The following is a 16,947-nucleotide window of genomic DNA, read 5'->3' as shown; positions in this document are numbered from 1 at the left end:
CAGTAAAATCAAAATGAAAAATTAGCATAACAAGCATCTCACATTTTTATTTTAATAAGGTCAACCTAAATTAGATTTAAAAAAATCAGCTTCACGCTGTATCCCGCACACAGCAGGGGCGCGTGTTGAGTAGCAGAACTCAATGCCGCGCACACCAGAGCGAAGATTTTAGAACGTAAATAAATATTTCACTTCCTCGAATGGGGATCGAACCCACAACCGTCGCGTTACAGTCACACCCTTGTGCGACTGCGCCACGACGGCCTCGATTAAATTAGATGAAATTATTCTTTAAAATTTGAACGACTTTGTAATAAAAATTGTGTTTTTTCATTTTTCCTTATTAATTGATTGATTGTTTTTTTTCTACGAATATTATTTTTTTGTTTTCATATTACTGCCAGTTAAAAAAAATAAAAGATGGACGGTTCAAAAACGGTTTCTCGACGCAATTCATCGCATTTGACATTTTGACACTTAAGCGATCACTTCAGTTTGAGTCTGTGCGAACGTCGTCGTGATTGTAGCGTAGTCATAATAAAAGTAATTAAATATATTAAAATATGAGCGAAAAAATGAAACTTTTTACCAGGCAAGAGTTGAAAAGCCACAATTCACGTGATGACGCGTTTATTATTATTGATAATTCAGTATACGATGTCACCAAGTTTTTGGATGAGGTAAGTAATAACTATTAAGTTACACGCGTCATTCTCCCTAAATTGGCGAAAAAATTATATTATTTTTCGAAAATCGATTAGTTTTTACATATATGTATTTATTAATATAAAATTAAAGTTATTTTCAAGTATTATTGGGATGAAAATACACTGATTATATGTATATACAATTAGATCAAACTAGATTGTTGTCGAAATTGGGTCATTATTTACTTTCCTAGCCTATTTTCCTGCATTTAATAAATTTAGCAAATTATTAAACTTAATATATTTTAAAGTTTTTATATTATAGCTCCTGAAAATGATATTAGTGTAAAAATAATGTAATTTGTAAACTTTAGGATGATAAAGCATATTTTTTTTTACACTAGCACACTTGGATTTTTAGGTTTATCACTGTATTTTTCTAAAGTTTAATGATGCGTATTGAGTAACGACCCATAAAAGACCTGTAAGATATTATTTTTACTTAATAAATATTATTTGACAATTTAATACTTTTCCTTACACTATTTTGATTTTTTTTACTTAAATTTAGGATAGGGCAAAGCATGAAGCTAAAAATATATACATATCTCAACTACTTTTACAATGATGATTTTATACCATTTAAAGCTTCTAGAAAATATTATATTATGTAAATAAATCATTATTTATTCTAAGCAAGTCAAGATAATTGAAATAATTTATTTTATTAAATGAAAATTTATGGTAAACATGAATTGTTCTTCTTAAAATCAATAATAAATCAATTAACACTACATGAATAGTTATGGCTTTGGTTACCATTGACTACATGAAAACTAAATAATTGTGTGACTGACTGACATGAATAGAATCTCTAATCAATCTTGAGTAATAAGGCAAAGTGGGGTGTTGAGTGCAATCAAGTTAAACAACATTTATTATAGTAAAATCTAAATATTATTCCTTTTATATAAGGTTATTTAGGTCAGGCTAAATGTAGCAAATCTTAGCTATTATTAATAATCATAGTGTATTAGTTGAACAGTCAGTTCTTTGAACTAACTTGTATATTGAAAATATCTTAAAAATAATATTCTTTATCATCTTAGCAAAAAATATAGTTAAATAATTTAATAATTTATGAACACAACTGTATAAAACTACTACTAACTACTAATACTGTGTTATTATTTTTGCAACATTACATGTTTTCATAGTAGTTGTTGGTATAATTACTAAATGTTAAAACATTTACAACTTAGTTGTATAAAATGTTTATTCATGTTAACAATATTAGTTATATAAACTTTTTTTAATGAAATATCTATTTCTAGCATTTACAACAAGAAATAAGACAGAGGTCAGTTGTGGCTTAAAACATAAAATCTATAGATTGTGGGTCCTACCTCACTCTAGAAAATTAAATATTTATATTGTTATTTCCCTTTCTTGTTAAAAAACTCGCGTAGAGTGTCGCCGCTCAACACGCAATACCTCTAAAAGTTCGGCGGTCGAACCCACATCCATTCCGTGTTACAGTCGCACTCTGCGCCACCACTGACCTCAATATATATATAAAATATAGATTAATATCACACATTGATCAAAGTTCAATAGTCAAAGAATTTAATTATGGCTAAAATGGGGGTGAGTCATACTAAAACTCGGGAAGCTATGGAATGCGAAATGAAGTGGGATTATCATCCCCCTTCCCCACATTCAGGGACTGTTATCGGGAAATACCAACACGCTTGCTATGCACCACTTTATTAAATGTGTGACATTTATATCATTTTTGATATTTTACGTATAAAAGCATAATATATATAACGTATTTTGGATATTAATGTCAGTGTTGTACAAAACAAAACACACACATTAAGTACATGTATATGTACATAAATAACTAACGTTATTTATTAAAATTATAATTAAAATATAAACAATGTTCTAATTATTAAATATTTAATTGATTTTTGTATTTAGCAGTAGTATAGGGATAGGTTAATCTATATATATAAAAGGACTTGTCCTCACTGACTGAGGTAAGACGCACGCACAGCCGTAACCGCTGTGCGTAGAAATGTGAAATTTGGACAGATGTTTACTTTCGTAATCTGGACATCCACTAAGAAGGGATTTTGAAAAAATTTAACCCTAAAGGGGTGAGATAGGGATTGAAAGTTTGTATGAATAAAAAATTTAATCGGCACCGATTTTTATAAAATTTGAAATTTAGATTTTTTAAAGTATTTAATTGAACACGTGTTTCATCGTTTTCTAGAATTCTCCCCCTAAGGGTGCAAATAAGGGGTTGAAAGTTTGTATGGAAAAATCTTTAAAACGCCACCGATTATTATAAAATTTTAAATGTAGATTCTTAAAAATATTTAATCGAAAATGTGTTTCATGGTTTTCTAGAATTCACCCCCTAAGGGTGCAAATAAGGGGTTGAAAGTTTGTATGGAAAAATCTTTAAATCGCCACCGATTTTTATAAAATTTGAAATTTAGACTTTTAAAAATATTTCATTGAACACATATTTCGTGGTGTTTTAGAATTCACCCCTAAATACGCAAGCGAAGCTGCGCGCGTCCGCTAGTTTTATATAAATAGAAATTGCTCGTAAAATTTTCTATGAACGGTTCAATTATTTTAAAAATTAACTTAGAAAACAGGCAGATAGACAACGTTACGTAAGAAGATCCATAATTATATAAGTTTTATCATAATTTACATATTAACACTCTCAGGTGGTACTCAGGTTCCACTGATATAGCGTGACGCTAAAAAAATATATTTTTTAAGATATGAACTCGATGACTTGCTTTTTAATTATCTATCTATGACTTTCAATTAGGTTAGTAATTTAGATTTTGATGTAACGTAATATTAAATTATATTTATCACGATGTCCTAAATATAAATTATCTGTTGATCTTTCTTTTATGTTTAATCTGTCAGTATACGGTCGATAACCGACAACTTGCATTTTTGTTTAAGATAAGACATCAATAATGCTCGTAATAGTTGGACCAAAATTATTAATCGATAATATTATCTTATAAATTTTAATATTGTAAATCATTCTTTGGACAATGTGAAAGTGGGTAACAAAGTAGGTGGTTCCCTTTGGCACTGCCTATCCTAGGTTCGAATCCCGCAGGGCGCGCCCTTACCGCTGTCGACAACTTCGCAGGCAGCCTCGTAGTGCTTGCAATTTCTCAGGGACAGAGTTGCCTATTCTCTCCTCATCGAGTGTCGCTATAAAGGCCATGAGGGTTAACATAGCATCAACCTTCTGTTCCTCGAATAATAAAAATATAAATAGCTTCACCTAATCCCGAAGAGCTGGAGGCAGAGGGTTACCTGAACCCTGTACCTAGTGTTAACACACTTCCGATTCCCACAAGTTTCCGAATGAGAAAATTAAAATATGAAATATTTTATTTCTTCGAGTGGAAATCGAGTCCACAAGCTTTCGCGTTTATATTCGCGCTCGTGGACCTGCGCCACAATCGACCTCAATTTTTTTAGAACAAGAAATATTTTCCTAACAATATTTCTAATTGATATTTAGAAAAATTGTTAAAGCCTTTATCATTTACTTAACTTTTCGCAATTTTTAAATGGTAATAGTTTTTCTGTATCTAAGTTTATGTTTTAAAGAATTAAAAATATTGTTTCTTTTTATAACATACACCTATTGTTTGCTAATTATAATAATTTTATAGTATTTTATGAAGTCTAAAAAACGTCTCAACTCAATAGAGATTCGTCTATTGTTTCTTTTAAAAACAAGATTTTTAAACCTGTTGTTAATATTTTACGTAAATTTTAACATAGTAAAGGACTTATGTCATGCTTAATAGACCCTATGACATAATAATCTAATTTATAATTAATTAAAAATTGGCGATAAAACAACCTGCCTCGTGACTAAAGTTGATCCAAGCTAATCTTTTTTATCTTTATAATTATAACTCGATGGTATGGTAAATTTGCTGAAAATTTCCATTTTTATTATCGTCGCAATGTAGTGAGTTCAATCTCCACTCGGGGTAATAAATATATTTAATTTGTTTTTATTTCCTATGTAAATGAATGGCGGAATGAGTAACGCAATCACTTTACGCGCATGAATGGAACCCAAAACCAGAGCAAGGAAATTAACATTTTAAATATTTCATTTCATCTACAGGGAATCCAACCCACAAGCTGTCTCGTTTATATATATAGTCACGTAAAATAATATTAATCCCTACAATTTGGTAGCAACAGTTCGTTTAAATATTATCACTTCGTCGTCCACGCTTATGATGTAACATTGAATTCAAAGGTCGCGAATAAAAAGATATCGCGGCTGTATTAACTTGATCTATAAGTAAATTAATATTACGAAACGATTATGTAACAATTTATATTTTTAAAATAAAGATACTTTCAAATATTTTTGCACATTATTTTCACTATAACGATTCCAACCCCTTAAAAATTACACATTTAGTAATTAATTGTCCGTATGCCAAGAGATTGTATAATAAGTTACTCTATTCTCTACTTTTAGTGACATATAAAAAAGTAAAAAAAAAATTTTAAGTTAAACGGTTTTATATTGCAGATAAATGTACTAAAAGCTAAAAAATAATTTCATAGAAATTATGATTACTAAAATTTAATCGTGGGGCACGTCCAATATCTACAATTGAAAGACATAGCGTGAGACTTCACCCACCTAGTGGTAAGTAGCAAGTGTCCCCACGATTTTATTTTAGTAATCATAATTTCTATGAAATTATTTTTTAGCTTTTAGTACATTTATCTGCAATATAAAACCGTTTAACTTAAAAATTTTTTTTTACTTTTTTATTTTTAAGTTTTTAGTTTTTATTTCTCATGCTATTCAATTCGTTGAAATGAGGCTCGATGTCTCATTATTGCAAGGTTAATGGAGAATGTTACGAACGACCCCCCCAGAGGTCCAATAGAGGGACAAGGCTATGTACAACAAGATGTGGCTGAATCTTGAGGGGAAAACGCTAACGACATATCATTTTTATCCACCTAGTGCCATACAGTTCTCGGCGCGCTTTTACCTTTTACCTTGGGTGGTACCCCTAGCGACGTATCATTTTTAGGCACCCTATAGCCACACAGTCCTCGACAGGATACCAGATCTTGACTTAGGTGGGAGATTCATATTGTAATTGTGTATAGTATACTGTATTATACTTACCAAGCCCTTTATTTTGATACCCATATTGATGGGATTGAAAACTACATTATCCGCCATTTTGTAGCAGTGGCCATCTTTGATTTTGATTTTGTATAGTGCACTGAATTCTACTTGACAAGCCCTTTCATTTGATACCCATATTGATGGGATCGAAAAAACTAACTTGTCCGCCATCTTGTAGCGGCGGCCATCTTGGATTTTGATTTTGTATAGTCCACTGAATTCTGCTTGACAAGCCCTTTCATTTGATACCCGTATTGATAGGATTGAAAAAAACTAACTTGTCCGCCATCTTATAGTGGCGGCCATCTTGGATTTTGATTTTGTATAGTCCACTGAATTCTACTTGACAAGCCCTTTCATTTGATATCCATATTGATGGGATTGAAAAAAACTAAGTTGTCCGCCATCTTGTAGCGGCGGCCATCTTGGATTCACAATAATATTGAATATGGATAATTGTATTGTCACCAGAATCAAAGGCGTATACCAAATTTCAGATCAATCGGTTAACGGGAAGAGGGTTAAATTTCAATTACTAAATTTGACCCAAACAAACAAACAAACGGGGTGAGCTAAATAAAACCGTTTAAAAATATGCACAATCGTGGCTTCGATTCTTACGCTAGTAAATTAAATAACTAATATTTTCATTTCTTTGTTCTGGTAACGAGGTAAAACGCGGCATTCAACCTCCAGACTTCACCGAAAGTGGGGAAAGAGAGTGCCCAGGTTCGCTCTCTCTACCCTGCTATGTGCGGTTGCAAAATTAAATTTATCGAACGTAGCTCGTCTCGTCTAAGTATAGGTACGAGTATAAGGAAAAAATGTCAAGGCGTTTTGTAACAACTACGATATAACACGTGTAGTACCATGTTGTAAAAATTTTAGATTTGTAGATTGCAAGTTATTAAAATTCAAGTACTCTGTGGCCGCCTTGTGCAAATACATCTGTAGTAGGTACATACATAAATTGTAAAGCTGTTTGATAACCAAATAATACTTTATCTTAACTAATCTCCGCTACATTTTGTAATCTAATTATATATTTAAAGAAATAGTTTAATTGTTTGAAACTTGCCTTTTTTTTCATATGCTTACTCAAAAAATTTTGAAAATATAAGCACTCTACTATGTTTTTTTTATTAGTAAATTTTTGAATATGAAAGAGCAATAGAATATTATAGAAAATGTTAACTCTGTATATAGTCTTCGTACGAAGTATTGTTCAATGAGTAGTTGCAGATACTACGTACTTAACATAAAAATTCAATTTCTTTTTTTTTATTTTGCCTGAAAAAAAATATGAATAATTCGTAAAACAAATGAAACAAAAATTGTACTTTACATGTAATTCAGCACTATTACAATTTTTAATAATGTTTCCAAATGTTCTTTGTAGCATCCTGGTGGAGAAGAAGTAATTATGGAACTGGCAGGTGAGGACTCCACTGAAGCCTTCGAAGATGTCAGTCACAGTTCTGATGCCAGGTTAGTGTTTGTTTATTATTATTTATCATTCTAACATATGTATGTGAAAAGAAAATGATTGTAAAGTTATCAGTTGACAGTAATATCTTGTTTTTGAAAGAAAGAATTCAAACTCAAATTGATAAAACTTTGATGAAGTAAATATACATAGGGTAAATTAGACCTCCTAAAAAAAGTTTTACTTTAACCTTGAAGGAAAAAACATTTTTCAAACAATGAACTAATGCTACCTATTCTCCACAGAGCGTTAATGAAGAAGTTTAAAATAGGCGAAGTAGTGGAGGCTGATAGGAAACAAATAAAGACCAATCTGCCGGCGCAATGGAACAACGACCAACAATTGGAGCAGAGCAAGTGCGTAATCTCCTAAACTTACCTTTACTTACCTTAATTTTTACTTTTACCTGTCACAGCTACGCACGGACAGACTTTTGCTTTGAACGCTAAACATTTATTAGTATAAAAAAAAATACTTTCCTAACGTAAACGAGTTTGGTATTTTGTAAGACGATTTAAAAAATGCTATTAATGAAAAAAAGAAAATGATCTATACAATTTATAGGTACAATAACAATACATGCATTTTGAAATAAGTAACTATCCGAAAATAAGTGTATCCGTGTATGGGTTCCCTTTAAAATAATTTTCTTTATCATTCTTCTTTTTTTCCTTAATTATCTGTATCAGTTATAAACAAACCCTTTTTCAATCATCGGTATCATATTCTATTACATTCTGCGTCCTGACAAATAAATTTAAAATTGTTATTTTATTATATTTTAAATATTTGAAAAATCTGATCTACATTTTATAAAACACAAAATGATAATAACTTAAAATATGAAAATGAAATATTTTTTATCTGTAACGATCGTTTCGTTGCCTTGACTCCAGGCCTAAGGTCATACAGGAAAGATAAAATAAAAATAACATATGGGCGTCATCTGCATTTGCTTTGTCACTGTGATGTTTTTTTCTACAGAGAACATTTAACAAATAGTAATATTTTTATGAATAAATATATTTTTATATCGATTCAATTTTGAATTTAGTATTATAATCAACTCGTGTCAATAAAAAATGACAGTTTCTACAAAGAAAATAATAGTATAATTGGTTGAATATGGCGTGGAAATTATAGTTATCTACAATTTTATAGACTCTTGTAAATGGTCCAATGTGTCATAAAATTTTCAAACTATGATTGATTATCAAAACTAAAGATTATCAAAAAATGTGAAATACAGGCTAAGTTGTCCATTTTTACTTACATATACATAAAAATTTTTTTTAAATGTAATTAAACTTATATAATCACCAATTTTATAATTATTATTGACACGTGTTGTAAGTTAATTTGTACGCGTCACATTTAGTGCTGTAATGTTACACTAGATGGATAGTACACAATTCTATATAGAGTACTAACATAAAGCCACAATTCTCAGTCAGTTTTGGATGACTTTGATAGTTTAGACAGATAATACATAGTATTTTGTTAAATATGCATTTATTTTGATATTTATATTTTGGCATAATTTCAATCAGTACTAAAAACATCATATATTTTGTGACTATTAAAACATCATATAGGCATATATCCATTTAAATTTTCATTAAATGATTAAGTACTGTATAATTGCATAAGTTATTACTCTACTGTATCTCTTGTGTCTATTCATACTATTTTGATCTCACTCGAAAGATCTGCTGACATAGTTCTAAATTCATATTCATAGATCACAAAATGCACACACATTGTAACGCACTCACTGAACGCACATAAATCCATTTTTGTTTAAACTTACATATTTGCTCACTATGTACTTAAGCATACCAAAAATTTAAAATTGTGATTTTTATCTGTTCCTTGCTTTTTAATTTAGTAATAGATTATAGATAAATATAGCATAAAGAGTATTTAGTCGCATAGATAATATATTTTAATAAAGTATATTATTATATAAATAACTAATATTATATATAAATGTAATTTTATTTACATAATGTTATATTTTATAAATTGAATTTTATGCGTGTAATCACGGGGCTTGTCCAGTATTGTTATTTTTCATATTCATAAAGCTTTTTTTTATATTTACACATACCATATGGGGCTTATTGATGTAAAATAGTCGTGGGTTTAATAGAATACCTAGATATTTATTTTAGGCATAATATTATTATATAGTTGTAGCACTTAGCGCTTACCCCACAGCGTAGAAGCTCGTAGGTTCACTGTACGCGGTCACGACGGTGCATATTGTTTAAATAAAGCAAGTAATCATATATGGCTTATTATTTATCGTTCCAATCGTTTTGTTTGTTTTAGTTACAGCGACATGTGTGCTTTTTGTTCCATCACCATCTTCCTTCCTATATTAAATCATCATCGGATGTTATCTAATACACGCGTCTATTTGTTGATAATATTTATAATGTCATTATCATTCAAGTATTAACTACAATGACTGGAGAAAAATGAGCATATATCATCATAGTCATTCAGGATAAGCAATTTATTTAATATTTTAATCTATATATATATATAAAAGGACTTGTCCTCACTGACTGAGGTAAGACGCACGCACAGCCGTAACCGCGTAATTTGGACAGATGATTACTTTCGTAATCTGGACATCCACTAAGAAGGGAATTTGAAAAATTTTAACCCTAAAGGGGTGAAATAGGGGTTGAAAGTTTTGTATGGAAAAAAAATTAAATCTGCAAGTTTCGGTTTGGTCGGTTCGAAGAATCGGTTTTTAAGTTTAAGCCTATTTCTGGTCGAGTCGAGCTGTTTTCACATCAGTATAATAATATAGTCACTATTTGTTTTTAACTTGTTATCTATACTATATACTATCTATACTAATATAATAAAGCGGAAGAGTTTGTTTGTTTGTTTGTTTGTTTGTTTGTTTGAACGCTAAGATCTCTGGATCTACTGGTCCGATTTACTATGATTTGTTTTGTACGAAAGCTGCATTCTTCAGAAGTGCTATAGGCTATATAACATTACATTACACATATAAACTAATAAATTAAAATACTTTCTAATTTGACATGCAATTTATTCTGCCATGTTAATAACAACCGTCGTTGCTAAGCAACGGATTGCAAAGTTTGTTTGTTGTTTTAAGAAAACGTCACCCAAAATGAACTTATATTTTGATATTCATCCTTATGAAAATAAATATAATAGTCACTATTAACATTTTATCTAGATTGAAATTATAGTTTACTGTATAACATACTAATAAATAATTAAGGAGATGTCACTGATTCCAAATGACCTAGTCACCTAGCGGGCGGCATAGTATGACCGACGCGAACGGGCAGATGACGTTGACGGTTTTATAAATTTTCATACATTTTCGAACTTTCTTACGAACTTCTTTCGAACTTTTCATACATTTTTTATTGTAAATGTTTATGTAATTAGTTGCTGTTTATAATTAATTTAAGCTACACTTTGGTTCTCTTCTTATTTTATTTGATATTGCCCGCTAAAATTATCCTACTTAATAGAGAGAAATGTTTAATTATTTCGTAGAGTCGATATCTATGTACGCACGCACGGAAAACTTTAGGTACTTTTTCTAATATTAAGAATACCTATCCTTTAGTCCTTTTGTTGGTTCATTTCAATAACTCAGATAATTTTTTCTAATAATATGTCTCTACTTATTATTCTTTTTAATTATTAAAGCTTATATTTTCTTACTAATTCTATTGAAAATTGAAAATAATTTCATGAATATATTTAATAAATATTCTTATAGTTGAAGCAGGCGTAGCCGCGTCCGGGTCCACTAGTCTAAGATATACAGAAACAGCATAGTGATTTTTCTACTTCTTCTCTTACTATCTGACTGCATCATGTAAATAACCATATTATTGTATCTGAACTTTGATTCTTAAACTAATATTATTCTACATCACGTATTTTTTTATTTTAAAAGGTGTTTCTAGTACAATATTTAATTTATTCAACGACCTGATAACAAACAGCCTGATAATAAATTACTATTATACTCGTAGTTAATGGATACAATGATTATCATTAATGTCAATTGTTTTGTTATATAACTTAACTTTAACCTCTTTTCATAAACATAATAAAATATTATGAAATAATTGAATGAGAACATGGGCATTGTTGATAGTTTACTACGGACTGGACAACAAATTGACATTTTCTAGGGTCTCTTGGTCCACAACGATCGTTTAATATCAATTCTAAAATTGTAAAGCTGAAAATGTTGTTTGGTTGAACCCGTTAACCTCAGGAACTACTTAGCCTAGTCGTAGTCGACCAGTCAGAATTTTTTTGTTCGATATTCCTTTATTGAGGAAGGCCATAGTTTATTATTTGTTGTGTGATACGCAACTCACAGTTTACAGCTAAGGTCTTAGTGTGAATCTACTATATATGCGTTTAATAAACAGATGAAATTAAATTAATTAATAAATAAATAATTTAAATTTTTGTATTATCACATATCACAAATACTATTATGACATAACATGCATAATGATGAAGCATGCTCAAATTATTTTCCATTCTTTCCTATATTACATATTTAATCCTTTTTAAACCTTCTTATCATCAGCCAGCCAACCCGAGTCGTTGATCGTGTTAGATGCATGTTAGAGTTAACCACGCGCAACATTTTATTTAATTATCAGCATCATCATATACAATGCACATTATAGTTACCTACTTAAACACGTGTTTAAGAAGTAGTGAAGGATTAGGTATAATATTGTTTTAGTACTAGCCCCCCCCCCCCCTCGGCTTTGCCCGCTTGAACTACATGTTTATTCATTTCTCAAACATTCTTAAATGTTAAATTATTGATTGGGGTGAGAATTTATAATATTCTCTGTAAAATAACTGTAATGATTGCATATTACAAAAATCGAATCGAATAATCCAATATCGAAATCAAAACCAAAATAATTAATCGAATATCGAATCGAAAATGTTTGATTGAGAATCCCCTCCTTGTTTTGAAAGTCGGTTCAAAATACAGATTAATTACAAACAAATACAGATTTATTATACGTATAAGTATAGATATGGATTGCTATATATTTGCAGGCAAACTCATACCTTAAGTTCATTCAAATGACTATAACTTTTCTTCAATGAACCGATTTTGATGAAACAAACTAAAGATGTTAAGCTGGGTTAAAACAAATAAATTGTTGATAGTTTCACGTAAATCGGTTCAGTACTTTCAGAGATTAGCGAGAACAGACAGACAGACAAGAAATTTAAAAAATATATTTTTGCTTTCTATTATTCTTTTTAAGTGTCCCTCTATACATTTCAGTCAAAAATGCTAAATGTACAGACAACATATTTTTACTGTTTTATTATATATAGAGATAATAAAACTTCTTTGTAGTCCAATTAAATTATATTTTAAAGTTTACATAGATACAATGATTGTGGAATAGTTGTTTGAATCTCATTATCCAGTCTTAGCGCGACTGGGTTTAATCCCCATTTGTGGAAATGAAATATTTATTTAAATGCATATTTTCATTTCTTCGATCTGGTGTCTGGCGATGATAGCATTAAGCTCATTAGATTTTTTTAATATTTGACAAAGCATTAACTTTTATCACATGAAATTGAAGAGGACGTGCAGAACGGAGTGTAATAATACAAGCATCCCTCTGTCTGCCATGAGGGAAAAAACGTTAAAATACTGATTTTAAATTAATTTTAGTGTAAAGCTGCATTAAGCCTGTTTCTACTTACTGAGTGAATCCATCAGTTCTTTGTCTGTGATATAAGAAAGCAAATTATTTACGAATATTACTTTAAAATCTACAATTAAAAAGGTAAATAGTAAAGAAAATGGCTCTGACACTTTTATTTTGTTTTTCCGTCAACAGTTGGGGCTCATGGGTGGTGCCGTTGTTGCTGGGCATAGCTGCCACCGTCGTCTTCAGATACTTATTCATCTAATACCACAACGAATTACTTTAATTTCACCATAATTTAAGAGATTTTATTACAACTTATCAATACTCTATAATCAACGATTTAAAATGATTATTTTTTAAACGCTACCGTCAGTGCAACATTTAGAAAAATAACATCTTTATATACATATACTATACATGTATGTACAAATATTAATTTATGTACAGTTGTCATAACTGATATAACTCCTATAGTCCATATTGTAATTTATTAACATTAAATGGCATTAGAGTCTGTATAGATAATTGTAAATAGCTTTTCTACTGTACGTTGATAAGAAATGAGTAACAAGCGCTCGACTTGATATCAGTGGCGTAGCGAGCCTAACTCGCGCCCGGGGGAAAATACTTTTACAGCGCCCCCCAGTCGAACACAATATAATTTCATATCTATGTTTTAATAGTTTTGCTGACTATTTGGCGCCCCTTTATGAGCGACGCCCGGGGCATGATACTCCCCCTTACTACGCCACTGCCTGATATACTTGAGTTTATATTCCCATAATGACTTAAAAAGTCTTTTTTTCCATTTAATATATGTATGTATATAAAGTGAAGTGTTAATATTTAAAATGGCAACATTATAAATAACTTTCTATGGAACTTTCATTGTTGTAGAGGTTAGTGAGAGCAATTGTTAAACTTTCGAATTTTTAAATAAAAAAAATTCACAGGTTCTGAAATTTCTATGTAATAATGGCCTTTGTATGCATTTATTATAATGTTAAGTTATATATTAGCATTCATACTTAATATACAGGCAGACAACAAAATGAGAGAATACTATATTTACTATTTTTATGTAAAGTTCTGTTACAAAATTACCACCAAGAACCTTCAATTAATGTTTAACTTACATAAGATTAGTAGATTTTTTTTATTATAAAAGGTTTTACTAATATTAGTTCAATAGTATAGTTAAACTCCTAAGAATAGTAAACTATATTTTCCCACAAAATGCAAAAATATTTTATATGTGACAATTACTAGTTGTATTTATATTTTTTTAATTAAAGAAATTTGGTAAATATAGATTTTATTTGAATTTCATTACAAGTTATTAAAAATGATGTAATCTGGGTAATGGTTTATAATGTAAAGGTGTGTTGTAGGCTATGTGTAAAATGAAACAAAATACATACTAATAATAATATAAAAGAAAGAAAATATTTGTTTTGGTCGATTTTTACAAAATAGGATAAGAAGCCAGGTGCTTTAAATGGTTTGTTATAAAGTCAATTTCCCACATTTTTTTAATATATTATGTATGTATCAAACAGCAAGGCACAATGCTTTAATATTATGAAAATAACGATTTTTTTATTTATTTTATATTAGCATATATCATTTTGTTTAACAGTTTATATGAAGCTGCTAGCGGCAAGGAATTACAATCCACAGGTGCTAATGTGGTATTTTTTACAGAAATAAAAATAAATCAAAATATATTGCAATATTTTATTTATCTTCCTTAAATAATAGTTATTAACAATGAGGCTTAGTCCTATATCACATTTTAAATTATATTACAGAAAAATAGTTTAAAAGTTAAATTTGTTTTTATTCTTATAACAGATTGTAGTGAAATATATCTGAATGTATTATTAAAAAAATATAGTATTCTTGTATGACTTCTATTACTAATTATCTTATAATCAACTATATTCATTTAATGAAATTATGTTAACTGTAACATGATACACATATTTCTTTTCCTTCAGAGCTGTAAGAGAAATAACATTTTAAATATTTAAAAATATATACAGGATGGAAGTGTCAGCACCAGTATTAAATGAAAGTATAGTTTTAACTAGCTACTCTATAAAAGCCTAATACAATTTTAAAAAATCCCAAAAGTTGTTTTGTCAAACAAAATAATTATTAATTTTATCATTGTAAAATAAAACGCTATTTGTCAAGAACGATGCACAAAGACATAAACCTATCCGCAGCACACCACACATGCCTCATTTCGAAATGGAGTTGTAGGTATTGGCAATAAAATTTAAAGCTGTTTAACTATTAGTAGTATTTTTATAATAGTAAGTGTTTACAGTATTGGTATCTATGCATAACTTTGTCACACAAAAAACAGGTAGGGAAAAACATCATGAAATAAAAAAAAACCCTATGTCTAAACTGTTAAGGTATCTTAAATAATTTCTTTAGGTATGGGTTTGAAATATTTTATTGTATATGCTGATTTCGTAAATGGTTCGCTGACACCTATATATACATAACACCTTGATCATAATGGGATTCAAGCATTTACCTCAGCACTTGTCTATTTAAGCTATGCATGCTGAAAGAATTTTATGGAAATACTTAGAAATTTATTACAATTTGCTGTTGTTGTGCATATTTAGTAATAATCTTTGGGTAGAATATTTTTGCACAAATCTTCTCCCAGATATGCAAACTCAAAAAATAAAGATATGATTAACCTTTGTCAGTTTTTTGATGCTTTTTATTCAATATTTTTGTTATCTTACCCAAATAAAGAGCATTTATTACAGTATGTCATGGTGCACATAGTGCACTGATGCTGACATGGAGAACATAAGGCAATTTCACAATATGCACAGCATTCTGAAGTAAGTGCACTACAAGCACAATGTTTTTTAATGAAATTTTTATTGATTGCCTGAAATAGAAAAATTATAGAAACATTAAAAAATTTTCAGATTTATTATTACACTGATTTACAGGTGAATGTAAAAATAAATCTAAATTACCATAGATCCTGAATGCAACAGAGCGCCATCTTTTCCTATAAATAACTGCTTCATTCCGTCTTTCCTTTCAACAGGTATTAGATCAGAATTTTGTGTTGCATCATGTTGAGTTTTATTAGCCCCTCGAAAAAGGAGTTGTAAAGTTTTTTCTACAAAATCAATGTCAATGTAATTTAAATTAAAGGCTAAATCCTTAGCACAATTCAATAATTTGCAAAGTATTAAGTGAGACAAAAAGAAAGGATGCTACCGTAAACTTTTTTAAGTTTGTCTTCATTATTGTTAAATTGCTTGAGACCTATGTGCATTTTGCTCTGCTGAACAAAATCATCTATATAAGGATTGCAACGTTTCGGCATCGTCCTATCTTTATATAAAGCGGATTATTAATAATGTATGGTTCGGTAGTCAATGCAGTATATTTTTTGTGGGGGGTAAATAATAAAAAAACATTTTACGACTTCTCAAAACCAAGTTTACATTTAACAGCTGTCATCGCAAACGTCAAATAACAGGCAAAGTGCAATAGTAAATTGAATAGAGTATAGAACGTACGTAACAATAATAAAATTATTAAACAGAAAAAAATACTTACCTAAGGTAGGGTACCAGTACTTCAAGTTTCCATTAAATTGGGAGCACAAAATGTTACTGTAAAATTAACTGGTTGTGGGCTTAATCCGCACTCGAGGAGATGAACTATTTTATATTATACTAGCGGCCCGCCCGCGGCTTCGCCTGCGATTATGTGAACTACGTTATTATTAATTTCTGTCTCCATGAGTACTACTACGTCCTATAAGTGACGTCCATGCAAAATTTGAGACTCCTAGCATTT

At 29.8% G+C, this 16,947-nt stretch overlaps 2 protein-coding genes across 2 annotated transcripts; one reads left to right on the top strand and one right to left on the bottom strand.

Moving 5' to 3' along the window:
* Positions 1–461: 461 nt before the first annotated feature.
* Positions 462–14,822, top strand: LOC146534944 (cytochrome b5-like). Its single transcript, XM_085192687.1, has 4 exons — positions 462–680; positions 7,286–7,374; positions 7,618–7,728; positions 13,285–14,822. The coding sequence occupies exons 1-4, from the start codon at positions 564–566 to the stop codon at positions 13,355–13,357; spliced, it is 390 nt and encodes a 129-aa protein (XP_085048813.1). The 5' UTR covers positions 462–563; the 3' UTR covers positions 13,358–14,822.
* LOC146534943 (apoptosis regulatory protein Siva-like) lies at positions 14,819–16,617 on the bottom strand. Its single transcript, XM_085192685.1, has 4 exons — positions 16,360–16,617; positions 16,110–16,258; positions 15,867–16,018; positions 14,819–15,097 (listed from the first exon to the last, which is right to left on the bottom strand). Exons 1-4 carry the CDS (start codon positions 16,466–16,468, stop codon positions 15,058–15,060), a joined length of 450 nt encoding a protein of 149 aa, XP_085048811.1. The 5' UTR covers positions 16,469–16,617; the 3' UTR covers positions 14,819–15,057.
* Between the last annotated feature and the right edge of the window lie 330 nt (positions 16,618–16,947).

This window comes from Heliconius melpomene, chromosome 11 (assembly GCF_056956725.1).
Source record: "Heliconius melpomene rosina isolate 202511_hmr_F chromosome 11, ASM5695672v1, whole genome shotgun sequence".
Taxonomy (NCBI): domain Eukaryota; kingdom Metazoa; phylum Arthropoda; class Insecta; order Lepidoptera; family Nymphalidae; genus Heliconius; species Heliconius melpomene.
The sequence above is the reverse complement of the archived record's forward strand: the minus strand, read 5'-3'. Positions and strand labels throughout refer to the sequence as shown.

Coding starts and splice junctions, on each gene's coding strand:
- LOC146534944 (XM_085192687.1), top strand. CDS start 564: ATGAGCGAAAAAATGAAACTTTTTACCAGGCAAGAGTTGAAAAGCCAC. Junction 681..7,285: donor TCACCAAGTTTTTGGATGAG/GTAAGTAATAAC, acceptor TGTTCTTTGTAG/CATCCTGGTGGAGAAGAAGT. Junction 7,729..13,284: donor CAACAATTGGAGCAGAGCAA/GTGCGTAATCTC, acceptor TTCCGTCAACAG/TTGGGGCTCATGGGTGGTGC.
- LOC146534943 (XM_085192685.1), bottom strand. CDS start 16,468: ATGCCGAAACGTTGCAATCCTTATATAGATGATTTTGTTCAGCAGAGC. Junction 16,259..16,359: donor CAAACTTAAAAAAGTTTACG/GTAGCATCCTTT, acceptor TTGATTTTGTAG/AAAAAACTTTACAACTCCTT. Junction 16,019..16,109: donor TGTTGCATTCAGGATCTATG/GTAATTTAGATT, acceptor TTTCTATTTCAG/GCAATCAATAAAAATTTCAT.